The sequence below is a fragment of the Rhinolophus hipposideros genome (assembly GCF_964194185.1).
Source record: "Rhinolophus hipposideros genome assembly, chromosome: 12".
Lineage (NCBI taxonomy): Eukaryota > Metazoa > Chordata > Mammalia > Chiroptera > Rhinolophidae > Rhinolophus > Rhinolophus hipposideros.
In genome coordinates, this window is record NC_138058.1 from 11323796 (window position 1) to 11351231 (window position 27436).

Genomic DNA, 27436 nt, shown 5'->3' on the forward strand with positions numbered 1-27436 from the left:
AAGCCCAGAAATTCTACTCCTATCTATTGAAGAGGAATGAAAACTTAGGTCCATGCAAACACTTGTACACAAATGTTCTGAGCAGCATTATTTATAATAGCCAGAAAGTGTAAATAACTGAAATGTTCCTACATCTTTGCAAGGGAATATAACTTGGCAATAAAAGTAATGAAGTACTGATACCTGCTAAAACATGGATAACTCTTGAAAACATTAGGCTAGGAAGGAAGCCAGTCACAAAAGACAACACACACATTGGATTCAATTTATATGAAATGTTCAGATTAAGGCAGATTACAGAGAGAGAAAGAAGATTAGAGATTGTTTAGCGCTGGTGCTGGAGCCAGTGGCGGAGTGGGAAAGGTGGGAAGTGACTGCTAATGGGTACTGGGTTTTATTTTGGGACCGATGAAAGCTTTTAACACTAGAGTGTGAGATTGTGGTATGATCTACAACTCTTTTATACTAAAACAATTCTATTGCACCTGTTAAGTGGGTGAGTTATATGGTATGTGAATTATTTTCCCATAAAGCTGTTACAAAAAAACAGTGATTCTCCATTTTGTATTCCTGCCAAAGAGTATATGAAATTGCCATTGCCCATTTTAATGTTAATAAACACATGCTAAGAAATTTGTCAATTTGATAAACTGGAACAGTGGTTCAGCCAAAAGAGGTTATGCTCCCTGGTAGACATTTAACCATGTCTGGAGACATTTTTGATGGCCACGACTAGAATAGGGAAATGCTACTGGCTTCTCGTGAATAGAGGCCAGGGCTGCTGCTAAACATTCTATTACGTAGGGCAGCTCCCTATACACCAAATAATTATCCAACTCAAAATGTCAGCATTGTCAAGGTTAAAGAACCCTGGACTAGAAATAGCTTCCTGTTTAATTTATATTTCTTTGGTTATTCATGAAGGTAATTTTTTCCCATATGTTTATTATTAGGTTGGTGCTAAAGGTATTGTGGTTTTTGCAATTATTTTCAATCTTTTAAACCACAACTCCTTTTGCACCAACCTAATTTTTATAATTTTTAAGTTTTCTGTTCATATCATTAGTTCATATTTATCATCAATTTGTATGAGTTCCTTATATTAGTAAGATATTACCTCTATTTAATTTACTGAGCTTAATTGCTTCCAGTTGTTTTCTTGTAAATTTTAAATTTATATTGATTATCAATATGTTTTTGTGTGGTCAGACATCATTTTTAAATTGTTATCTAGCCTAGAAATTTCTTCCCTTACCGGCCTACCCCTTCCCCAATAATTTCATTTTTATTAAATCCTCTTTTCTTAGAGTTTTACCTTTTTACATTTAACTTTTTTAAATGCATATGTAATTGGTTATATTGTGTCTTATGAGATAAGGAATCATTTTTTTCTAAATAGTAATGTCTGGTTTTCTTCCTTCTGGAGAAACCCTTGGCTTACAGAGCATATTCCAGGCTTAAGATAACCTTCAAAAAAAAATAATGAAGCTTTCCAAAGGTTTATTCAAGAGAGGGAATGTATCATCATTCCTAATCTTTCTTAATTATGGAGCACGATGACGTTCCATAAGGTAGTTAGGTGCTTGTAACTCCCCTAACTCAGGACAAAGCAGTAGTTGCAGATAACACCATGTCAGTCTTGCAGAAATATATAAATACACATCAAAGCTGCAAATGGAAATTGTTTGCAGTGCAGTTTGGGATTAATAAGTCTTCACTTATTAATGAATTTTCTGATAAGATCAGAGAGTTGGGGAAAGTGATACTGTGTGTGTGTGTGTGTGTGTGTGTGTGTGTGTTTGGTAAGAAGAAAGACAATTTCTAATCAAGAAATGAAAAGGGGTTGTCAGTTTATAACATAATAAGGAAATGTTGTAAGTCTCTGATAATCTGTGAGTTAAGTAAATGAAGAGGAATAAGTACATATATCTTCCTATTATTGTACAGATGGAGAATGAGTTGGATTCTGCTCGTTCTGAAATAGAGCTCCTCAGGAGTCAGATGACAAATGAGAGAATCTCCATGCAGAATCTAGAAGCGTTGCTGGTGGCCAATCGAGACAAAGAATACCAGTCTCAGATAGCACTTCAAGAAAAAGAATCTGAAATTCAGCTTCTTAAAGAACACCTTTGCTTGGCAGAAAATAAAATGTGAGTTGGTTAGCAATATAATAACATAAAGTCATATTTCTTAAATTTTTGTACTTTATAGGTTAATGGAATTTTAAAGCTGGAATTTAGACAAATTAAGCACCCATAATTTACCGTTAAACTGGGGACCAGAAATATTGTGATTTGCTTAAGATGCAGTACTTATTTCTATTATGTTTATCGAGATCGATCTAAATTTAAATTTAACCATCTCCATTGATTGTTTCCAACAGAGCTTTGGGTATAATAGGATGTCTGATCTAAAATATTAGCCTTTAGGAAACACTATAACTGGATTAGAAAAAAATGAAATACTTCTGAAACCAGAAGAATTTTTCTATTTATGGAGCCCCCTGGTATTGCTACCTAATTTTTCCACATGGCATTTCCTTATGCACCTATAAGTGTACTCATATACTAGGTACCTGGAAGAACTCCTGCATTCACAGAATACTGAAGACTTACTTACTTACTGCCCTCAGAACATTGATTTTGGCTTCTTTTTCTTTTCTTTTTAGAATCCTTACCACCATTTGCATCTTATTAAATGACCCTGGCTGCAAGGCTGGCTAGAAATGCCTGCGTGGATAGTGAATGATTTATTACTAAACTTGGTCACCTCTCACAAAAACTGATGGGACGTTAGGCCTCTGTTCTTATCTGTCCCATCTATAATGCTTTTTCATCCAGCCTCTGCCCCCCTGTCTGAGCTTGGGATCTGGGGAAGGATAGGAATCATGGTCTCAGGAATCAGCCATTCCCAGGAGCCCCTGACTAAGCAAAGGCTGCAAAGCCAAAGCCAGTTTCCTTCAGAAACTGTTTTCAGGTTAAGGCAGCTGCGACTGAGTCATTCTTTTCAGTCACTGCAGCTGGGCTTTTGTGATACCTTCAACTGGTTCTGCAGGGTCACTGACTGCAGCTGGTAGGAGGAAATCTGCCTTAGTGATGCATGCCCACAGGCCCACCTTAAAGGGTCCATTCAGTTTCAGTCCATTCAGGCTGACAAGTCCTGTCACTTAGAACTGGTAAACATGGTAAACTTTCATCTTCTTAGTCTCTCAGTTTAGATTTCAGCAGTCTCTAATGCAGTCCTGGAAGCCAGCAAAGAGGCTAGAATGTTCTCTGCAAGCAGCACTCATGTCTGTCACTGTCTTCCTTATGATAGTGGGTCTTATTACAGGGTTTTTGAGGCATTGCATAGCCCTGAGGAAGACCCTGTTGATTGAAGAGAGTTTGTATTTTTAACAGTATATGCAGGTATATCAAATTTAATTATAAATATATGTAAGGCACTTGGTTGATTTCATATACTATATATAACAGACCATATTAATCATAGTGCTAGTGAATTCCAGCGTTCATTATTTGGTCATACTATGACTGTGCATAGAATACCTCAAAGTACTTTTATAAAAATAATTTGCAGTAAATAGATAATATAGAGAGATAATAGATAATATTACCCCATCTAAACACAGGGAAATAGAGACAGAGAAGGTTTAACTAACTGAATGGGACTGGCACGGCGTAGGCTGTTCAAGTAGGCTAGTTTGTACATTTCCTACATCAAACATTGGCATATACATTCATATAAATCATAGTTTGGCTTGGATCCAGCTGAGAAAACATTGCCAACATGATTCAGGTACTCTAGGAGTCCTAGCCATATTTTAAGTTTAATCAGCTGTCACCCTTCTATTCCCTTCCACAGGGCCATCCAGAGTAGAGACGTGGCCCAGTTCAGAAACGTCGTGACGCAGTTGGAAGCTGACTTAGACATTACCAAACGACAACTAGGGACGGAGCGCTTTGAAAGGCAGGTTTTGTCTCTACACACCATTTAGCCTAGGAAGCATTATTTCTTAGATAACAGCAGATTTCAATTATTTCACGATGGTTGGGTCTTAAAGTCTGACTTGAACTACAGTTTTACAACAGTATTAATGATGTCACTGGATACAAAGTGAAAAGGCCTCACTATTTTGCTTTAGGGAGAGGGCTGTGCAAGAACTCCGCCGCCAGAATTACTCAAGTAATGCTTATCACCTGAGTTCTACAATGAAGCCAAATACAAAATGTCATTCACCAGATCGTGCTCACCATCGATCTCCTGACCGAGGCCTCGATCGATCACTGGAAGAGTGAGTAGTTTGGGATCCATTCCGTGGGGACCATGTAACAATAGATACAGTGACTATTTGAGGGAGTAAGGAAATAGTAACAGTCTATCGTGAATAGTGCTATTTAGACATTGCTGTATGATTGGATATGTACACATAAAAGTAAAGTACTTTGATAATTTTATATACATATGCTAGAGTGAACAATCTCCATTTTATCAAATGTTTACATAAATTATATCTTAAAAATCTGATTTTCTTTTTATTTCTACATCATCAATTTTTAATATACTTTCATTAACAAAATATTGGTTAATTATTATAGTACCATAAAAGACATATGCTCGAGGAAAGTAATAAGCTAATTTTTCAGAGGAAAATATTTTAGATATATTTTTATGTCACAAATTTTGTAAAAACGTTTTTATGGGGAAATACTTTCAAACTTACAAGAAAGTAATACAAAGAACATCTGTATACCTTTAACCCATATTCACTATTGTTAAAATTTTGCCCCATTTACTTTTTATGTGTTTATGGGACAACACATGTGCTGTCTCATTCACTCACACTCTTTCACATTCTCGCTCCCTCTACACACACACACACACACACACACTCACACACACACACACACACACACACACACACAAAATAACCAGTACTTCCAATTCCAAACCACCCTCACAGGTTTCTTTTTGCCTCCTTCCATTCTGTATTTGTAAGTCCTTTCTTCTGCAGCGAGAGCCTTGGCTCAACACCACACGTTTATTCCAAAACCTCAGCATACTTACTCATTTGCGCAGTCCCAGAGTGCATCCAAAATAGTTTCAAAATTTCTTCTCCTAAGTCACTACAATAAACAGACCAACTTTTTTAAAAGTTCAGGATCTGTTTGCAGTTCTCCCTTCCTATTTCCATGGGCTGCCTACCCTAAGCCTTGAGGGCATTTAGTTATATTGTGTTCTTAAATTGCTTGGATTGTTTTCCTTTCTCTGTGATTATGGTATACATTTGAAATAACATTAGACTCATTTGCTTCCATTTGCTTTCATTTTTTACCTTCCTAGTTTTTTTCCTTGATTTAATTTTTGAATATGTAGATTAATATGCTTTCAAAAGTCAAAACTCTGCAAAAGTAATACTTGAAGAAGTATCAGTCTCTTGTGTGTACTTTCTATCCCACCCCTCCAGTGAGAAGGGCTTTTTTTGTGTGTTTTGGTTTCATTTTCAACTTCTAGTGTTATTGCATTGTGATTAGATAATATTGCTAATAATATTTCTGTTTTATGGAAACTACTGATGTGTTCTTTGTACTTTACTACATGATCAGTTTTTGTGAACAGTGCATGTGCCCTTAAGAAGATACATTCTTCTCAGGATATAGTGTATATATATATCTAAAAGATTTACCTTTTTGATTTTTAGTTCTTTTATATCATTGCTTAATTTTTGTCCACTTGACCTGTGGTGCTAAGAATGGTGTTTTAAAATCTCCTATTATTAGTCTGTTTTTATTTTCTTCTTGTATCTCCTACACATTTTGTTTTAATAGGTGATTTGCTGGTTTATTTGTTGCATGGATATTCTGAACTGTCATATCTTTGTTGTGGAATGTGGTCCTTTTCTAACACATTTAATCTTTTGGATGGGTGAGGGGCTTGGCCTCTACTTGGTATTAGAGTTAACAACTCCTGTTTCCTTAGTGTCTGCATTTGCTTGGTAAATCTTTGTCCATTTCTTTATTTTTGGCTTTTTTGAATCACTGCATTTTTAAGTATCTCTCTTGTATATAGTATGGATTTGAATTTTGCTTTATGAGCCATTTCAAAATTCTATTTTTAAATAGATGAGTTAATTTCCTTCACATTATTAATATGACTACTAAATTTGATCTCAACTCTGTCATATTATCTCACGATAGCTGTGTTTATTATGTGACTTTACTACATTTCTTTCTCAATTTCGTTATTCTTTGTTTTTGAACATTTCTTTTGATATTCAGGAAAGTGTGTGTTTTCTTATAGTAGTTACCTTTCTTTTACTACTTTTAATAATGTCCTTAATCTTCTTTTTTCTTATTTAACTTTTGCTGTCAATTTTAAATGGTATCTTTTGACTACCACCTATTATTTAGACGACGATCCATGTGCTTAATTTGCTTTCCTCCAACCATTGAGCTGTCTCCTGCCCCTATAGTTTTGCCTTTCTGAGTTGTCACATAAATGGAATCATGCAGTATGTTGTCTCTAGTGTTTGACTTTCACTCAGCATAATATGTTTGAGATTTTTCCATGTTGTTGTTTGTATCAGGTGTTGTTGCCTGTGCCTTTTAACTGCTGCATAGTATTCCATTGTATGGCTGTACTACAGTTTTGTTTCATTTTAGTTTTATTTGGAAAGGATTACAGTCTCACAGGTAGTTGCAAAAAATAGTACAGATAGTTCCACATATCCTTCCCCCAGCTTACCAGTGGCACTACCTGACAAACCAGGAAATTGACTTTGGTACAGTACAATTAATCCGTAGGCCTTATTCAGTTTTCACTGGTTTTTACATGCACACATTTGTGTGTGTGTGTGCAGCTTTTTTACACACCACACATATCCACCACCACAATCAAGATACTGCATTGTTCCATCAGCACCAAGGAACTCATGCCCCCGTGATACCCCTCTGTAGTCACAGCCCTCCCCTGGCAAACACCAATTTCTTCTCCAGCTCTCTAATTATATCATTTTGAGAATGTTACATAAATGGAATCACAAACAGTATGTAACTTTTTGAGATTGGCCTTTTTTTCCATTTAGCGCAATATCCACGAGATTGATCCAAGTTATATGTATCAATAGTTCATTCCTTTTTATAGTCGAATATTATTCCATGATATGGATGCATCACAGTTTGTGAAAACAGCAAAAAAACACATTGTATCTGTTTTTATTCACAAAACCTAGGAAAAAAATCTTAAGTATTGCCAAATTAATGTTAGAGTATATTTTTTTGTACATGGTGTAATCGGCGAGCTAGAAATATTAATTTGCGTCATTTTTTCTCTCTCTCGTAGGAATCTTTGCTATAGAGATTTCTGACACACGAAAAGATTCTTCACATCCTTGGGGAAGGTCAAAGTTACAAACTGATTTTTTTTTGCTATATGATTGCATTTATCTTTTGAATGCTTGACAATGTTAAATGTATATATTAACTTTCTGGCTCTGAATCTCTGTTCTCATGTGCCATATTGCAATGATAGGAGATGACTTATAAAAACAAAAATGCATATGGCTCTTTCTATCCATACAGTGATAGTGAGTGTAAAACCTGCTTACTTCACTATTGAACACTGTTATGTTAACTATCCGGAGTAAATAAAGAAGCTTATAAAAAGAGGGAAGTGTTTTTTACAAAACTGATTTCCTTTCCTTTCTTGGTATCTCAAATAATTGCTTGTTTAAATGTTTTTCTTTGTGATTTATGCTTTCATGGCTGGAGAAGCTGTGCCAGACTAGCCACGGTTTATCAATGCTCCGATACTGGCCTGGGACCCAACATTCCATTTTGGAACCAACCTGACATAAATTCCAGGCCGTAATCTAACTTCAAAGCAGCAGGTAGTAGGAGTGTGTCAGGGCTTTTCAATCCATACTATTGTACCACTAATTAACATACATTTCCTATAATTGTGTTTACCCCTACTGTTTTTAGAAAGGTAGGTGATGCTATATCTGTCAAGAATGTAAGATTAAAAAAAAAATCTGTATTTTTAATAAGTTTTCTTTAAAACATTAAAGTACTACAATCAACTTAATTGCCATTTTATTTGTTTTTTGCCTGTGGCAGCTGTCTGTTATATAGAGTAATAAGTTCCCTGATGTTTCCTTATCCCCCCTAAAATCTCCTAAATCTCTTACTTTTTCTGTCCATAGGCTTTGATTTAAGAGCCTGAACACTACTATATTTTACTGATATAATCTATTTTTGTTCTTGCCATTAAAAAAAAGTCCTGTCATTAGTAGTATTTGTAAGATATAGACAATTTCTCATTGTAAAAAGTCACTATTCAGTATGACTTCAGTAATGTAGGATAATGCTCTATTTTAGATCTTGTATAATTTCTGATATTTTACTCTAAATTCATGCTTCATAATCACTTTAGTTTGATTTTTAAAAACCTTGAGGTTTACTCATGTAGTTCAAGATAGTCATTATAGATTGGTTTAAAAAATTGAATAATTTAAAATAAGATGTGCTTTTTTAAACATTGTAGGCATTAATGTACAAAAAGTTCTTGCTAATATCAAATAATATATTAATAAATATGCAAAATTAACCTTTGCCAGGTGATGCAGTGACCTAAGCACTAGGTCACTGTGACATTAATTTTAGTCTATCCACCTCCTAGATGAGCTGACAAGGAGCTGAGTGTCGCCTGTCATATGCACTGAACATATGTCGTATGTGAAGGGCATTATGCGGGGAGAGGGGCATGAGAGAAATAGGAAAGAAGTATGTAAGAAAATACTTCCTTACTTGATTAAAAGTATACTGTACTTGACTTGTGCCGTTACTTGCAGAATATTTAAAAGGAAACTTGTATGGTAAGTATAAAGGGGCCAACACTATCCAAAGGTAGGAAAACCTCAACTGTATTATATGTTAAAACTCAAAGAAATGATTTTTTCTTGTAATGTTTAAAAACATTCATTGGTTTAAATGAGATTCTAATCACTTGGCAAATGTATATAGCCTATTGATGTGGTAGCGATTGCCTAATGCAATAAAATACACAATACAAAAGCTACAGCAAACATATTCTTTCTTTGATGACAAAAAAATCTGAAAAAGAGCCCTCAGCTTTGAAATGTCATGTGCAACACAAAACATCCACTCTTGCTAAAGTAAGGGTGTTTTGAAAGAGAATTGTTACCTCTCGGATTTAAATATTTCAGAGGCACTGAATCACAGTACTTTTAAACCAAATTAAACAATGTCTCCTCCTTGCATTCTCTGTCCTTGTTTCCCACCATAGAGTGTCACCAGGCACTGTGTCAGGTGCCTGAATCCTGATCCCAGATGCCATCCCAGGTCACTCCCTTCCCTTCTCACTGCACAGTTCAGTCAACCTAAATGTCACTTCCAACTACACAATATTGAAGAAATTTAAAAAGACCTAAATAAGTGGAAAGACAACCTGTGTTCACAGATTGGAAGGCTTAATATCGTTAAGATGGCAATATTCCCCCAAACCATCTTCAGATTAAATGTAATCTTTATCAAAATCCCAATGGAGTCCTTTTTTTTTTTTTTTAACAAAATGGAAAAGCTAATCCTCAAGTTCACATGGAATCACAGGCGCCTAGAATAGCCCAAACAGTCTTGACACAGAAGAACAAAGTTGGAGGATCCATATTTCCCAATTTCCAAACTGCAGTAATAAAATAGTGTAGTGCTGATGTAAAGACAGACATAGGGATAGACGGCAGAGAACTGAAAGTCCAGAAATTTGGCACAATGGTGCCAACACCATTTAATGGGGAAAGAACAGTGTCTTCAATAAGTAATGCTGGGACAACTGGATAGCCACATGCAAAAGAATGAAGTTGGACCCATACCACACACCACATACAAAAGTCAACTCAAAATGCAACACATCCTTAAATGTAAGTGCTAAAACTATAAAACTCCTTAAAGAAAACATAGAGGCAAATCTTCATGACCTTGGATTTCACTGTGGTTTCTTAAATAGTACTTAATAGACAAGCTACAACAAAAATAGATCAATACGACTTTATCAGAATTAAAAACTTGTGCATCAAAGGACACTATCAAGAAAGTGAAAGACGGGATGTGTTTCGAGCTGAAGGCTCGCAGGGCCAGAGACGCTGCAGACACGAGACCCGGAGCACCGCCGAGGCGGTGAATAGTTCTTCAAGTCTGCAATAAAAAATGGCCTCCAATAAAACTACATTGCAAAAGATGGGAAAGAAACAGAATGGGAAAAGTAAAAAAGTTGAAGAGGCAGAGCCTGAAGAATTTGTGGTGGAAAAAGTACTGGACCAACGCGTGGTGAATGGGAAGGTGGAGTATTTCCTGAAGTGGAAGGGATTTACAGATGCTGATAATACTTGGGAACCTGAAGAAAATTTAGATTGTTCAGAGTTAATTGAAGCATTTCTTAATTCTCAAAAAGCTGGTAAAGAAAAAGATGGTACAAAAAGAAAGTCTTTAGATGACAGTGAGTCTGAAGACAGCAAATCAAAGAAGAAAAGAGATGCTGCTGATAAACCAAGAGGCTTTGCCAGAGGTCTTGATCCTGAACAAATAATTGGTGCCACAGATAGCAGTGGAGAATTAATGTTTCTCATGAAATGGAAAGATTCAGATGAGGCAGATTTGGTGCTGGCAAAAGAGGCAAATATGAAGTGTCCTCAAATTGTAATTGCTTTTTATGAAGAGAGACTAACTTGGCATTCTTGTCCAGAAGACGAAGCCCAATAATTATTTGCATTGCTTTATATATATATATGATATATATATATATATCATATATATATATCATATATATATATGTAAAATCTCGGTCTTGGTTTTTTTTGATTTATTAGCGTGAAGAAATAACATTCTAATGAAAATCAAGTTTGATATGTTTGTTTTGAAGTAGTATTGGGGTACTCGTCGGGGGTCATTTTGCATCTATAGCATTGGTTACTTTGAACAGAAGCTTCTGTAGTTGCTTCCTTTATCAGAAAGGAACATTTGATGCCATGGTATATTTTTTCTTCTGCGTTAAATAACAGCTTTTCTAAATGTTGGGGGAAATCTCCACTGTCATTACTCAGTCAGAATTTGTGTTTAACTCATTATGCCTAAGGATTATTCTGGGGTTTTTGTTTATTTAGGGGTTGGGGATGTGTATACATAGAAATGGTTTTCTTTCTTTTTTTAACATTTACTACAATAAAAAGCATTTCGCGACCATGGATGAGCCCATGTTTCTGGGACACCATCGTTTTCAGCAACCTTAGAAACACTTCAAGTGAAATGGAAAGTTTTCCTGAAGCTTTAACCTTTGAAATTACATAGATAATATGTAACTAATTGGCAATTCAAATAAAATGTAAGCAGTTAAAATTAGGAAATTTAAAAGCAGCCATATCAGATTTCATATCTATAGTCGTATTAATGCAAGTTTATTTGCAAAACCCCTTAAAGGAAAATTTTATCACTACCAACAACCATCCCACCCAAATGAGAAAACTAGGCAAATCCTGGTGTGTTTTAATTAGGTGAGCAAGACTTCCTCCTTTACAAGAAGTTGAAATCCTTTTGCTGTATTGACTAGAGGGTCAGTATTCATGGAATGTGTAAGATTTCGTTCATGGAACGAAGGTTAGAGACTTGGCAGTTTAGGACCTGCTGGAATAAATGGGTGAACAAACTTTTATGATCTAAACTCTTTTTGACCTGCATGTTTTTTCTTTCTCCCAGCTCATTCCTTACTTGTAGGCTTAATCTAAGTATTTGGATTACTGGTGCAGCAGAAGCCAGGAAAAACAATAACTGTAGTAATCAGAATGGTATCAGCTGTATATTGTTTACTTTATTGTAAATACTGGTAAACAGTGGTCAATAAATAGTTTTATATTCCTTTAAAAAAAAAAAGAAAGAAAGTGAAAGACAACCCAAGTAATGTGTGAAAATATTTGTAAATCATGTATCTGATAAGGGGATAATATCTAGAATATATAAAGAATTTTATAACCCAACAATAAAAACCAACTCAGTTAAAAAAATGGGCAAAGGTCTTGAACAGGCATTTCTCCAGAGAAGATAAGCACCAATAAGATAAGGCCAATAAGCACATAGAAAGATAATGTCACTTGTCAGTAAGGAAATGGAAATCAAGACTATAATAACATACCACTTCACATGCACTAAGATGGCTATAATAGAAAAGATAGCCATAGCAGGTATCAATGAGGGTGTGGAGAAACTGGACCCCTCATACGCTGCTGGTGGAAAGAAAGCATGGTGCAGCTGCTGTGGAAAACAGTCTGGAAGTTCCTCAATAAACTAAACATAGAGTTATTATATTACCCAGCAATTCAATACCCAGGTATATACCCAAAAGAACAGCAAATGTGTTCAAATAAAAACTCATACATGAATGTCTTAGCAGCTCTAACTCATGATAGGCAAAAGATGGAAACAACCCAACCCAAATGTCCAACAGCTGATGAATGGGTAAAGAAAATATGCTATATTTCTGAAATGGAATATTAGTCATAAATATGAATGAAGTACTGATACATGCTACAACATGGATGGACCTTGAAAACGTGCTAAGTGAAAGAATCCAGGCACAAAACCCACATAGTTAGTGATTTCATTCATATGAGCTAATCCAGAATGGGCAAATCCATAGAGACAAAGTGGGATAGGGGTGGCCAGTGGCAATAAGGAGGGACTGCTTAGTGCGTACAGGGTTTCTGTTTAGGGTGACGAATAAGTACTGGGACTAAATAATAGTAAAGGTTGTACAACATTGTAAATGTACTCAATGCCACTGAATTGTACAATTTTAAATGGTTAAAATGCTAATTTTTACGTTATGTGTATGTTACCACAATAGAAGTCACTTTCTCAAGGTTTCTCTGACTCCTCATATTGGTCAGATTGGGTCTCCAGGAAAAGCACCCAATATTTCTCCTTTGAAGGACTTAGCACAGTTGTAATTCATTACTTATCTAATATCTGTCTTTTCTTCTGTACTGTAAGATACCTCAAGGCAAGGGATCACATCTGTCTTCGCCATTGTATCTCCTAGGGTGTAGTGCAATGGTGACTAGGTGTTCTAGAAATGCTTACAGAACCAATGAAGGAATGAATTGCTCCCCAGTTCCTCATAATTCTGTCTCCTAAATAGCTTTGCAATAATCCACTTTTCTCTATTCTTACTTTAATCCAGACCATAGTAACTTCTTAATCTGCTGTGTTTCCCCAAAAATAAGACCTAGCTGGACTGTCAGCTGTAATGCATCTTTTGGAGCAAAAATTAATATAAGACCCAGTCTCATATAATATTATGTAACATTATATAATATTATATTATATTAATTATATTATAGTATATAAGTATATAGTATATAGTATACTATAGTAAAATAAGACTGGGTCTTATATTAATTTTTGCTCTAAAAGACGCATTAGAGCTGATGGTCCGGCTAGGTCTTATTTTTGGGGGAGCACTGTAGAGTAGTGTCGAACAGCCTCCTATGCGTGCTCTCTGCTTTCAATTATATTTCCATCTAATTCATTCTCCACAGTCATAAAAAAAAGCAGTTTTAAAACACTAATATGATCACATCCCTCTCTCCACATGTACCCTGTGTGTACCAAATTTACTATTAAAGTCCAAGCTCTTTGACATTGCCTTCACAGATTGCTTGGATTTTTTTTAATCTCCTCAGCTTCATACTTTGCCCCTCCTACTTGACAATTACAAATTACAGTTATTCTGAATTATTTTCAGTAACTTCAATAGTTTATGCTCTTTTGTCTCTTGGCCTTTGCACATGCTTTCTTCTGCCTGAATCACTCATTTTTCTCTCTCCCCTTCCCCCTCCCAACCTGGAAAATTCTTGTTTGGCTTAATAGCCTGTCCTCAGCACCTAGCACAGTGCCTGGTACATATGTGTGTCTAATACATATTTGTTTTAAAAAAAGAAAATCTTCTTATTTCTTGCCTAATTTTTATGTATTCTTCTATTTGTTATTAATTTCCCTTATCCTATGGGTTCATTGCATTCTTATTGCGTGGTCTTGTTTGTGTGTCATACCTACTAGACTGTACGCTCCACGAAGGCAGGGAGAATAGTCTGGTTTATTTATCATGGCACAGACCATGCCAGACTCATGGTGGCTTCCAGTTGATATATATTCATTGAAAGAGTGTAGAGTATAGGTAGTGAAGATCATAGGTTCTGGAGTGCCATTGCTTGACTCTATGTCATGTCTTTACACCTACTGGCTGTGTACTTCGGCAAGTTAGCACTCAAGCTTTCTAAACTTTATTTTCTTCATCTGTCAAAGGTATATTTATACCGTATTTCCCTCCAAATAAGACCTAACCAGAAAATAAGTCCTAGAATGATTTTTCAGGATGCTTGTAATATAAGCCCTACCCCCAAAATAAGCCCCAGTTGATTTTCAGTCAGACGGACGCATTTCGTATGTCTGTTGCAACACACGATGGACATATTGAATTATAAAATAATACTAACATATAAATATAAATAAATAATATTATTGACTGAATACTTAAAATAAATGATAATATAAATTATAATTCAGTATTTGTAAATACCCAAGCAGGTGCCTTTGGACGAGAGGTAAACGCCTACGTAAACAGATGAACTCGAGACTTATTGCCGAATGACCAATCGGAGTACAGACACAACGCACGGTTAACATGCCCACTTGATAACAAACGGACATGGTTTTGTCTAATATGAATCTTCGTAATTCAATACATCGTATGTTGTAACAGATGTACTTAATGCACTCGTATAAAATAAAGAAACGTTTTCTGAATTTTGGTGCCTGCAATTTTTTGTCCCTTTTGCGTGGACCAACATTCTTTTTTGTGGACCATAATTTTTGTTGCCACTCCTGTCTTGTAAGTCTTCAGTTAACACTTGATTTAATGGTAGATTTAAAGGGAATAATATTTTGAGCCCTAGACAAGATGAGTGCAAAAAGAAAGAGCTATCCCATCGAGTACAAGAAAGGAATCGTGGAGGACTCCTGGGGCAAGAATCTTACAGCTTTTTGGGAAGAGAAGTTGGGTCTCTGAATGGTCAGAAAATGGCGAGCAGAGTACGATAACCTCAGTCAACAGGTAGACGAAGGAAATGCTAAGAAGCACAAGTGTGGATCAGACTGGCAACCATTATTTCCTGAGCTGGAAGACATCATCTGTGAATGGATTGCTGACAGGAGACCAAAGGCTTTGTTGTGTGCAGGGCTGATATTCAAGCATTTGCCCTTGCAGTGGCACCACAGTTAGAAATATCCCAGAAGAATTCAAAGCATCACAACACTGGCTGGATTGGCTTCCTTCAGTGATATGAACTGTCTCTAAGAAGATCGACAACACTGTTCTAGCTGGAAGATACTGAAGTTATTAAACATGCACTTGCATTCAAGTCCTTTGTTGAGGGCATCGACTTTTCTACATACAAATTATATTTAGTAGATGAAACTGCATGATTGCTGTGGATGAAACTGCAGTGTTTATGGGCCAAGGATCTCAAACGACAATTGATCAGAGGGGTGCCTTGTCAATCTACATTGCCTCCACTGGTTACGAAAGTGCTGTATTTTGGCAATTCTTCTGGATGGAAAGAAAGCCCCACCTCTAATCATCACTAAGGGCAAGAAAGATAAGGTTGAATGTGTTTCAGGCATTTATGTTCTTGAAACCGAAAAAGCGTGGTGTACACCAGTAGTTATAAGAAAGTGGGTTGATTTAATGCTGCAACTTGTTTGTAAGGTGGCCAAAGAGATCTGCTAGTCTGGGATTCAGCCAGCATTCACCATGCTAAACACGTGAAAAACGTCCTTGCAGAGAGAATAGATCAAATAATGATTCCTGCAGGAATGACTGCCTATCTCCAGACTCTTGATATTGCAATAAACAAGTCATCCAAGGACCATTTGCGCATGGAAATCTATGACTACATTGAAAACAGAATGGAGAGAAATCAGCGTGGAAACTTTGTGAAGCCTAGCCCGCAAGAGGTCGTGACTTGGGTGAAGAATTCATGGGGAAATATCACTGACAGTTGTGTTGCCAATGCATTACGAGCAGGCTACGTGGACAAGAAGTGCTCACTTGAGAGCTCTATTGCTGGACATGAGAGATTAGGGCCAATGGTTCTACAGGAAATGGAGTCACAAGAAATTCAAGGCGGAATTCAGGATTTGGAGATTTATAACGATATTCCAGAAGAAGATGACATAACTGTATTTGAATAAATGTAGATATTTGTACATGAATAAATGAATAAATGTAGATTGTTGTACATGAAAAAATAAGACTTTCCCTGAAAATAAGCTCTAATGCATCTTTTGGAGCCAAAATTAATATAAGACCGGTCTTATTTTTGGAGAAATACGGTAAAAGTACCCAACTCAAAATAGTATGTGAATTAACTGAGATAATATAATTAAAGTACTTAGTCTCAGGACAATGCCAGACATATAGCAGGTGGTCAGTAGATGTTTTTATTTGTTGAATTAATACAGAAATCTATAGATTTGAGACTCAAGAGAGAAAAGTTGTCTAGAGAAAAAGATTTGGTAGTCCTCAGCAGGCATGGGATAGGAAATCAAATAAATCAAAAGCATGATAAGGAAAAACAAAAAGCAGTTCAGGAAGGGAAAGATTAATCATGGTTTACCAGATGGCCCAACTGTAAATAGTGTTTCATAATCATAATAATTAAGCACTTAATATAAATCTAAGCAAAATGACAAAATTGATTAATGAGAGGTTGCCAGAAAGGGAAAGAAGCAATGTATGAGAAAGGCCTGAGAAAGAAATAAAACTACATTCTCTTCTTTTGTTGTGGGAAGTCAAAGATAATGCCTAAAATTGAAAGATCAAGAAATAGTGATATAAGTATGTTATTTATAGAAAAGGATACCAAAACAATCAGCTAAAAGAGGTAAAAGTGGTTGCCTCTGGGAGAGGGAAATGCATGGGTGGGAATGAGGTCAGCTAGAGACAGTTGTCTTAATAACCTTGCAAAACTATTTGAATCTTCGTAATTTTGATGAAAATTGAAACAAAGTGCATAAAATATTAAGTTTTTGTTTTGGTTTAAGAGAGACGGTCAATAGCTAGAAGGCTTTTGTGTCTTGTCTAATCCCATCAGTCCTAAATTATTTTACCCTTCTTTGACCTCCTCTTAAAATGTTTACCTTTTTAGGCTTTTATCACAAAATGCTTGTATTACACTTATTTGTTCACATGCTTTCATCTTCTAATAGACTCTGAATATTTTGAGGAGAAGGAACATAGTTTTACCCATTTCTATCTTTATCCCCAGCCTTCTCCTACTCAAAACAGTGCTTTGTACCAGACAAGTAGTCTTTAAATACAGAGGGTGCCAAAAAAAATGTGTACACATTTTAAGGAAGAAAAAAAGCTGTATTAAAATTGTAATAGTCAATATATACCTATAACAAAAGATGACTACAAGTCATGTGTATACATTTTCTTTTTGGCACCCCTGGTATATGTTGCATGGGTGGAAGAGTATTTAATAGTTCCTCACTTCATGTTTTTTTCTTTGTTTCATCAGATATAATACAGGGACCCAGTTTTTAAGTTTTTTCCAATCTCTCACCATTCTGAAAATGTATAAAGGCAATAAATAAATGCTAGGATGATTAACAGGTGCAATATCAGATTTCTAAATTTTGAACAAGAACCAGGTTCATCAGTATGCCCAAAGTACCTTTCCAAAACAACCTAGGTTGTTCTAACATCCTAGAGAAATAAAGTGGAACACATTTACACAATTTATACCTCTGTAGAACTCTATTTAATTATCTTCATTTACTTAATAAATGTTCTTTCCCTTATTTGTACACATCGAGGTCTATTTGCCTGTGGTGTTCTCTGGAACTGAGAATATACACACTTTGTTCCTGTCCTTCAAAACATTTCCTTTGAGTCAAAATTCCAGTTCCTCCCTCCCTCCCTCTTTTCCTTTTAGTGGCTTTATTAAGATACAATTCACATACCATATAATTTACCTTTAAAGTATGTAATTCAATGGTTTTTATTATATCCACAGAGTTGTGCAAACATCACCACAATCTAATTTTAGAACATTTTTTGTCACCTCCAAAGAAGCACCATACCCATTAGCAATCACTCACCCTTATTCTCCTCCAAACCCCTGCCCTATGCAACCACTAATTATCTTTCTATTTCCATGCTTGGCCTATTCTGGACATGTCACAGAAAAGGAACCCTACAAGATGTGGTCTTTTGTGACTAGCTTCTTTCATGTAGCATGATGTTTTGAGGCCTTTCTATATTACAGTAGGTAGTGGTACTTCATTTTTATTGTCAAATTGTATGCCATTACATGGAGATGCTGCATCTTATTTACCTATTCAGGAATTGATAAGCATTTGGATTGTTTCTACCTTTTGGCTATTATGAATAATATGGTGAACATTCATGTACAAGTCTTTGTGTGGACGTATTTTCTATCCATGGGTACATACAGAGGAGTGAACTGCTTGGGTCATATAGTAATAGTTTTAGGAACCACCAGCCTTTTTTCCAAGCAGCTGTACTATTTTATATCCCGTTCAGCAGTGTATGGTGGGTTCCAATTTCTCCACATCCTCACCAACACTTGTTATTATCTTTTTTTATACCCATCTATTGGGTGTGAAGTGGTATTGTTTTGATTTGAGTTTTTCAAATGGCAATTGATATTGAATATCTTTCATGTGCTTAATTGCCATTTATAAATCTTTGGAGAAATGTCTATTCAGATCGTTGCCCATTTGTTAATTGGGTTATCTTTTTACTGTTGACTTGTAAGTTTTCTTTACATATTCTGGATACTAGGCCTTTATCAGATATATGATTTGCAAAATTTCTCCCATTCTGTATGTTGTCTTTCACTTTCTTGATGGTATCATTTATAATATATAGTTTTTAATTGGTAAGGTACAATTTATGTAATGTTTCCTTTTGTTACTTGTACTTGTGGTGTTGTATCTAAGAAACCATTGCCTAACTCAGGGTCATGAATACTGATTCCTGATTTTCTTCTAAGAGTTTTAGAGCTTTAGCTCTTAAGTTTAAATCTACAATCCAGCTTGAGTTATGTTTACATACAGTGTGAAAAAGAGGTTCAGATTCATTCTTTTGCGTGTGAATATTAGTTGTCTGAGCACGATTTGTTATAAAGACCATTCTTTCCCCCTTCAAGTTGTTTTGGCACCCTTGTTGAAAATAAATTGACAATAAATGCGAGGGTTTAAATTGGACTCTTAGTTCTGTTCTAGTGAACTATATGTCTCTCTTTATGCCAGTACCACCCTGTCTTGATTCCTGTAACTGTGCAGTCAATTTTGAAACCAGGAAATTTGAGTTCTCCAATTTTGTTCTTTTTTTACAAGATTGCTTTTCCTACTCTAAGTTGCTTGAATTTCTGTATGAATTTTAGGATCAGCTTGTCAACATCTGCAAAAAGGGCAGCTGGTTTTGATAGAAAGTGAATTGATCAATTAGGGGAGATCAATTTGGGAAGTATTGCCATTTTAATTATATTAAAGCTTCTGACCCATGCATAGGTGATACGGGACACCTTTCCATTTATTTAATTTCTTTTTGACAATGTTTTGTAGTTTTCAGTGTACCTCTTTTGATAGATTTATTCCAATGTGTTCTATTCCTTTTGATGTTGTGGTACAATTATTTCTTAACTTTGTTTTCAGATTATCCATTGCAATTATATGGACATACAATTGATACTTGTGTAATTATCCTAAATCCTGCAGTACTACTGAACTACTGTTCTAATAGGTTTTTAGTGAACTTCTTAGGATTTTCTGGATACAATATCATGTCACCTGCAAATAGAGACAGTTTTACTTCTCCCTTTCCAATATGTATAACATATTTCTTTTTATTTTTTATATCCCTAGTTAGAATCACCAGGAAAAGTTTGAATAGAAGTGATAAGAGCAGATATCTTTGTCTCGTTCCTGATATAAGGGGGACAGCATGCAGTCTTTCACCATTAAGTATAAGGTTTGCTGTGGGTTTATCATAAATGACCTTTGTCAACTTGAAGAAGTCTTTTTTTTTTCAAGCGTACAATTCTGTATTACATCATCTATATATCACATTGTGTGTTCACCACCCAGCCTCAGTTCTCCTTCCATCACCGTTTATTTGATCCTGTCCTTTTAACCTTATTTTGCTGACTTTTTTTTCATGAAAGGGTGCTGGATTTTGTCCAATGCTTTTCTACATCTATTAAGATGCTTATGTGGCTTTTTCCCTTTGTTCTACTAATACGATATATTACAAGAATTTGTTTTTGGATGTTAGACCAACCTTCCATTTCTGTAATAAATGCTTACCCACTTGGTCATGGCGTGTAATCCTTTCTCTCTCTCTCTCTCTCTCTCTCTCTCTCTCTCTCTCTCTCTCTCTCTCTCTCTCTCTGTCTCTCTGTCTCTCTCTCTCTCATAATCCTTTTTATACATTGCTGGCTTTGATTTGCTAGTTTTTTGTTGAAGATTTTTGCATCTATCTTTATAAAAACATTAGTCTACAGTTTTATTTCATTATAATGTCTTTGCTTTATGGTATCAAGGCAATGATAATTTCATAGAATTAGTTGGTCAGTGTTTCTTACTCTTTTATTTTCTGGATGAATTTGTCAAGGATTGATATTCTTTTTTTAAATTTTTTTATTAGTTTCAGATGTACAAAACAATGTAACAGTTAGACATTGATATTAATTCTTAAAATGTTTGGTAGAATCCACCAGTGAGACCATCTTGGCCTGTGTTTTCTTTGTGGACAGTTTTTAAATCCATCCTTTTTTAATTCAATTTTTTAAATTCATCCAATCCCTTTACTTGTCATAAGTCTTATCAGATTTTCTGTTTTTCTTTTGAGTCAGTTTCAGAAATTTGTGTCCACAGAATTTGTCCATTTCACCTAAGTTATTTAATTTGTTGGCATACAGTTGTTCATAGTATCCCCCATTAATCCTTTCACTGTTTTTTTGTAAGGGTAAAGGTGTTATCAATGCTCACTCACATCTTGATTTTAGAAATTTGAATCATATCTCTTTTTTACTTGTAAGTCTAGCTAAAGTTATGATAGTTTTGCTTACGTTTTGTAAGAACCAATTTCTGGTTTTGTTGATTTTCTCTGTTGTTATAATCTCTGTTTCATTCATCACCACTGTAATCTTTATTAGTTCCTTCCTTCTGCTTTCTTTGAGATTGTTTTTTTCTGTCTCTTTTTCAGTTTCTTAAAGTGGAAAGGTTTGAAATCTTTCTTCTTTTTTTAATATAATTGCTTACAGTTATAAATTTCCCTTTAACCAATGCTTTAACTGCATCCTGTAAATTTCAGTATAATGTTTCCTTTCTCATTCACCTTAAAACATTTTCTGTTTTCCTTGTGATTTCCTCTTTGACCCATTGGTTATTCGGAGTGTCTTACTTAATTTTTTTGAACATTTTGTTGAATTTCCAAAATTCCCCTTTATTACTGATTTCTGATTTTTTCCCATTGTGGCTGCAGAACATACTTTAATCATTTCAAACTTTATCAATATGTTGAGGCTTACTTTATGGCCTAATACATCGCCTATTTAGGTGGTCTTTTACCTGCCCTGTATTCTGTTTTGGGGTAGAATGTTGTATAGATGTCTGTTGCATTTTGTTGGTTTATAGTGTTGTTCAAATACCTGTTTCCTCATTATCTTCTGCCAATTGTTCTATTCTTTATTGAAAGTAGAATATTGAATTCTCCAAGTGTTATTGTTGAATTGTCTATTTCTCACTCAGAATTTGTCAGTTTTTGCATCACATGTTTTGGCGCTCTGTTGTTAGATACACATAATTATAATTTTTATATCTTCCTAATGTATTGACTCATTTATAATGATAAAATCTCTCTACCTCTAGTGACACTTTTTTGTTTTAAAGTCTATTTTGTCTGATGGTTTTATATAGTATTTTAGCTGTGTTATTATTCCTCTTCACAATTACATATATATTTTTTTCAATTTGTTTTACTTTCGACCCATTGTATCTTTGAATCATGTGTATTTTGTAGGCAGCATATAATTGGACCTTTTTTGTTTGTTTGTTTTTTAACCCTAGGTTGACTATCACTGCCTTTTGATTGTATTGTTTGATTAACATTCACATGTAATGTTTTTATCAGTATGGTTAGATACTGATAATGTTTAACATTTTGTTTTCTATATATCTCATGTCTTTTTTTCCCTCTGTTGTTCCTTTAACGTCTTCTTGTGCATCACGTGAATATTTTCTAGGGTGACATTTTAATTTATGTAATAACATTTTAACTATATTTTGAGTTATATGCTTGGTAATTGTTCTACATATCACTATTAATATATATAATACATATTATATATATCCATAAACTTATAAAAATATATATCTACTTCATAGTTTCTTTTCTTTTTTTTAGTACATTACAATTATAATTTATTTCTCAAAGTACACTGAGGATGAAAATCAAGTGATTTCTGTCCTAGGAGAGTATGAAAAATTATTCTGAAGCAAGCCATTTAGAAATTTCTATCTAAAGTACAGATACATACAGAAAACTTATTTACATGATTTAAAATATATAAAACAGTATTTTATAGTGATATAAGTACATAGAGAATTTGTAATATAATACATAAAGGCATGCACAAATATCAAATTGAAGTTTTGATATTTTACCTCCACATTCCTGGGGACCGAGGAATGCAATGGGCTAGGTATATGGGGGTAATTGGCTCCATCTACATTTTTTAAAATTAAAAAATAATAAAAATATCAAAAACATATAGATCAAAATTGTTAATAATTAGTAAATCTAAGATTCTAAGACTCTAAGATGGTATACCTGTTGTATTATTTTAATTATTTCTTTCTTTCTTATTTTTTTACAATATGTATATTTTTATTACTTTAGGTGCAATTTCATATTTTCGTTAACTTAATTCCAGTGATATATGCAAATATTACTCTTATACAGCTCTATCACCTCTATTTTTTGTGCTCTTGTTATATAATATATTACATATATAATGTAAATCAGGGCCATTGGAAGTAAGCCTAGCTCAAAGGCAGCTATTGAACTCCATCTTCATGTCTGTACTTCAGGATAACGGCCTCTAGACAAATAGGCCTATGCTTTCCCTTCCGTCTGGTGAGAGTAACAGACAGAATCAGGAACATGTCTCATGGTTGTTATTTCTGACTTTATTTTGCAAGGCAATGTTTTTAATAGTATAATTGACAATACTATATTAGTTTCAGTTGTACAATGTAATGATTTGATATTTGCATATATTGCAAAGAAAAATGTTACCTGTATTTAAGTATAAGCTTAAGTTGGTATTTATTTTTATAAAGTTCTTGCCATTGGACTGTTGCAACATTTTCACCAATTCAGCCTCAAGTACTAGTACCTTTCATATAATAGATATTCAATAAATATTTGTTGAATGAACACATGCATGAAACCTGTTTTTCATATTCATCAGGGTGAAAGATTTGCCTCATTACTTTTCTGTAACTCCAAGACCTCATTGAACTTGCACTCCAGGGCAGCCAGTCTTAACATGTTTCTTGTATGTCTGCCAAACGGCGGGTGACATACATGCTTATCCTTCGGCAATATAGACTCTGCTCTACTCAGGAATTCTCTTCAATTGCATTTACATTTTTGAAACATGGCCCACTTCTCTGCAGCTTCTAAAAATTTATGACTAAACAAAAGTTAGCTTTTTAAAGTTTATATAATGACACACACACACACACACACACACACACACGGTATGATAAGCTCACAGACTTGTTGCAACGATGTTGTTAATCTTTTTTGATATCAGAGGGATTCTTATGAATTTGAACCAACTGGACAAACACTTAACCAAGTTTATCATTTGGAAGTGCTGAAAAGGCTGCATAAAAATGTTAGATGACCTGAACTTTTCTCCAACAATTCATGGCTCTTGCATCACAACAATGCGCCAGCTCACACAGCACTGTCTGTGAGGGAGTTTTTAGCCAGTAAACAAGTTATTATATTGGAACACCCTCCCTACTCGCCTGATCTGGTCCCCAATGACTTACTTCCTTCTTTACCCAAAGATAAAGGAAATATTGAAAGGAAGATATTTTGATGACATTCGGGACATCAAGGGTAATACGATGACAGCTCTGATGGCCATTCCAGAAAAAGAGTTCCAAAATTGCTTTGAAGAATGGACTAGGTGCTGACAACGGTGCATAGCTTCCTAAAGGGAGTACTTCGAAGGTGACCATAGTGATATTCAGCAATGAGGTATGTAGCACTTTTTCTAGGATGAGTTCACAAGCTTAATTGTCCAATCTTAATTATCCTGCCAAAAAATGTAAACACATACTAAGAAAGGTAGAAAAACTATTAAAATTGTAATACTCAATATAGACCGATAACAAAAGATGAATACAAGTCACATTTGACTTCTGCAATTACAAGAGGTGCCTTAAGTGGTTACCATCAGCATCCGGACACTTCTGATTACGGCGAATTACTGCTTGAGTAATGCTGACCAACGTGTCCACTTGTATACATCTTTTTTGCACCCCTGGTACATAATCATTTCTTCAGAACAAAGCAGACAGCAGGTCTTTGCAAAAAATAAATTAAAGGCAGATCTGAAGAAGATGGTCATAGGTAGGTAACAATTCAAGAGCTCTTCCTTAGCAGCCCACAGTTGTAAAAATCAATAATCAAATTAACCCACGATGAAACAAGTCCCTTTGACCATTTTTTAGGACTTCTGCTTGGACAAGGACAATCAGTCCTTTGTTTTGTAGGTGTTAATACAAGGACTTAATAACCTGTGTTAGAGGAAACCCATGTTGTATGCCTTGTTAAAAAAGCACCCCTTAATGACAACTACACAAGCTGGTGAAAACTTTCTACAATAGGCAATTGAAAGTTCTGGCTTTATATATAAATCCATATAAATGTATATTTTATATATTCACATAAACCCCAAACTTTCAAATTCCTGCTGAAAAAATTTTCATGTGTTAAAAAATTCTAAACTGTATTTGTGATCAGAACTTCACACTTGCTCTAAAAAAAAGAAAAAAGGTTTTTCCTTCAAATCTGTACCTTGATTAAATTATGGCTACTGCTAAAACTGACCTACATGTGACTACTGCAGTCCCCATTGTAACATCTTTCAAATCCCTCTGCTTATTTACAAACCTGTGTTATTTGTGAGGTTCGAATTGTTCAGAGACAAGGATTCTCAGCAAGTAGATCAAAAGATAGATGACGTCTGGTTTTCTCTAAGCCCCCATCTGGCGATGGGTTAGCCTTTAGAGGTTGTGAAATAAACACTTTCACTGGGGCAAGTGGGTAATTCACACAAAAAGCATTAGAAGAGTATCTCCCTTTATAGTAATGAATGGCGGATTTATACACGTTAATTCTTGATGAGAAAAAATGAATAGGAATCGTCTATTTGAGGAGTTTTCACAGGTCATCAAAACCAGACAGGGTGGACTGTTGTTCCTTTCTGTGCTTCTCTGCTATTCTCTCTGGGTACTGTTGCCCATTGTTTTGGAGTTCCCTGGGGTAAAATAAAACAGACATCTCTGGATTCTGCAATGGGAAATAGAAGTTTTTCTTTTTCTGGCAAAAAAGGTCTTTGTGCCCATCATATCATAGGATTGTAGACCGGACTGACATCTGATATGCCAGATACATTGAGGAAAGCTAGAAAAAATTCCCTTTAGGGATGAGGGAAGAAGTATTTGATCCCAATTCTCTGTATTTTTTTTTTTTTTGGAAAAGTATAATAAATAAGTAACAAAGTCTTAGCAATCCTTCGTAGAATGTGTTTTTGTTGTTGTTGTTGTAAAGAAGTATAACAGAAAAGCACACTATACAAATGTTTTTTTAATGAACTCAATGAATGATCTCGAATGCCCTGAAGCCCACTACCTGGGTCAAAATATGGAGCACGTGAGCATCTCAGCTGTTTCCTTAGTGCCCCACCTCAGTCACTGGTCCTGTCCCCCCAAATAATTAGTTTATTTCCCAACTGCAATACATATTTATGAGATTCCTAATCAATCTTTTACCTAGTTTTCCGGTCTTATTAATTTATAGTTCTTTATGTATTCCGGATACAAGCCTGATAACCTTGCACTGAGGCTTGCTTTTCCATTCATTTAATGATGTCTTTTAATACACAAGTTCTTAATTTTAATAATATTCAATTTATCAATAATTTCCTTTATAAATATACATTTTTTTCTGTCCTGTTTAAGAAAACTTTTCCTACCTTAAGGTCATAATGATGTCTCATGTTATCTTCTACAAACTTTTTTGTTTTTCTTGTTAATTTTAGAACTACAGTCCACCTGGAATTGATTTTTGTATATGGCTTAGGTAGGCACTGACATTTTAAAAAAATTCCATATAGATTTCCAATTAACTTAGCATATTTAATGATAAGATTGGCTTGTCCCTACTGGTAGACTTTACTACCTTGTCCAATCAAATGTCCAAATATGTGTACCTTTGTCTTGGGATCTCTATACTATTCCATTATTCTATTTTTCTATCTGACAAATACTTCATTGTTTTCATTACTGTAGCTTTATGACGAAGTCTTGCTATCCACTAAATCAGGTCCTCTCATGTTATTGTTGTTCTTCAAAAGAATCTTGGCTACTTTGCTTTTGCATTCCCATATACCTTAAATCATTTGGTGAAATTCCACATAAAAGTTGTTAACGACTTTTAATGTACTGCATCAAATCTATAGGTACATTTGGAAAGAACTGACATATTTATGATATTGAGTCTTCTAGCCCATGAACAAATATTCTTTTATTTATTTGATTTTTCTCGGTAATAGTTCAGTTTTCTGTGTGAGGGTGTTGATCCACAAATTTAAAAATATTTGTTACTAGGTATTGCTTTTTTTTGATGCTTTTATATAAATAGATATTTTATTTTATTTTTTGATTCTTGCTGACATATAAAATTCACTTGAATTTTGTATTTTGACTTGGTACTATATTCAACAATCTTGCTAAGAGTCACTTACTCATTCTAATAATTTAGTGGTAAATTCTTTTGGATTTTCTACATATTCAATTATATCATCTGTGGAAAATAACACTTTAATTCTGTCACAGTTCTGATACTTTTTATTTTTTCTTGATTTAGTACGCTGGCTAGGAACACCCATATGAAGCTGAATAGAAGTGATGATTGTGGATATTCTCTTATTTATCATTACAGAGGGCACGTTTTCAACGTTTCACTATTAAGTAAG

At 34.8% G+C, this 27436-nt stretch overlaps 2 protein-coding genes across 10 annotated transcripts in view; both read left to right on the forward strand.

The window, feature by feature from the left end:
- The window catches only part of TSGA10 (testis specific 10), a gene marked incomplete at its 3' end in the record, with an annotated part of 95998 nt that extends 87918 nt beyond the window's left edge, over window positions 1-8080 (forward strand). For 7 of the 9 annotated variants that reach the window (XM_081069581.1, XM_081069580.1, XM_081069575.1 and 4 more), the window contains 4 exons: window positions 1948-2150; window positions 3862-3970; window positions 4146-4291; window positions 7339-7478. In XM_081069581.1, coding sequence (XP_080925707.1) covers window positions 1948-2150; window positions 3862-3970; window positions 4146-4291; window positions 7339-7363 — 483 coding nt within the window. Of the gene's footprint in view, window positions 1-1947; window positions 2151-3861; window positions 3971-4141; window positions 4296-7338 lie in introns of those variants that run through there. The other 2 variants (XM_081069577.1, XM_081069579.1) reach the window with 2 other exon arrangements.
- A 2052-nt stretch (window positions 8081-10132) lies between these two features.
- Window positions 10133-10772, forward strand: LOC308505670 (chromobox protein homolog 3-like; the record flags this gene model as incomplete). The annotated part of the gene is made up of 1 exon (XM_081068320.1): window positions 10133-10772. The coding sequence occupies exon 1, from the start codon at window positions 10221-10223 to the stop codon at window positions 10770-10772; it is 552 nt and encodes a 183-aa protein (XP_080924446.1). The 5' UTR covers window positions 10133-10220.
- Window positions 10773-27436: the final 16664 nt, after the last annotated feature.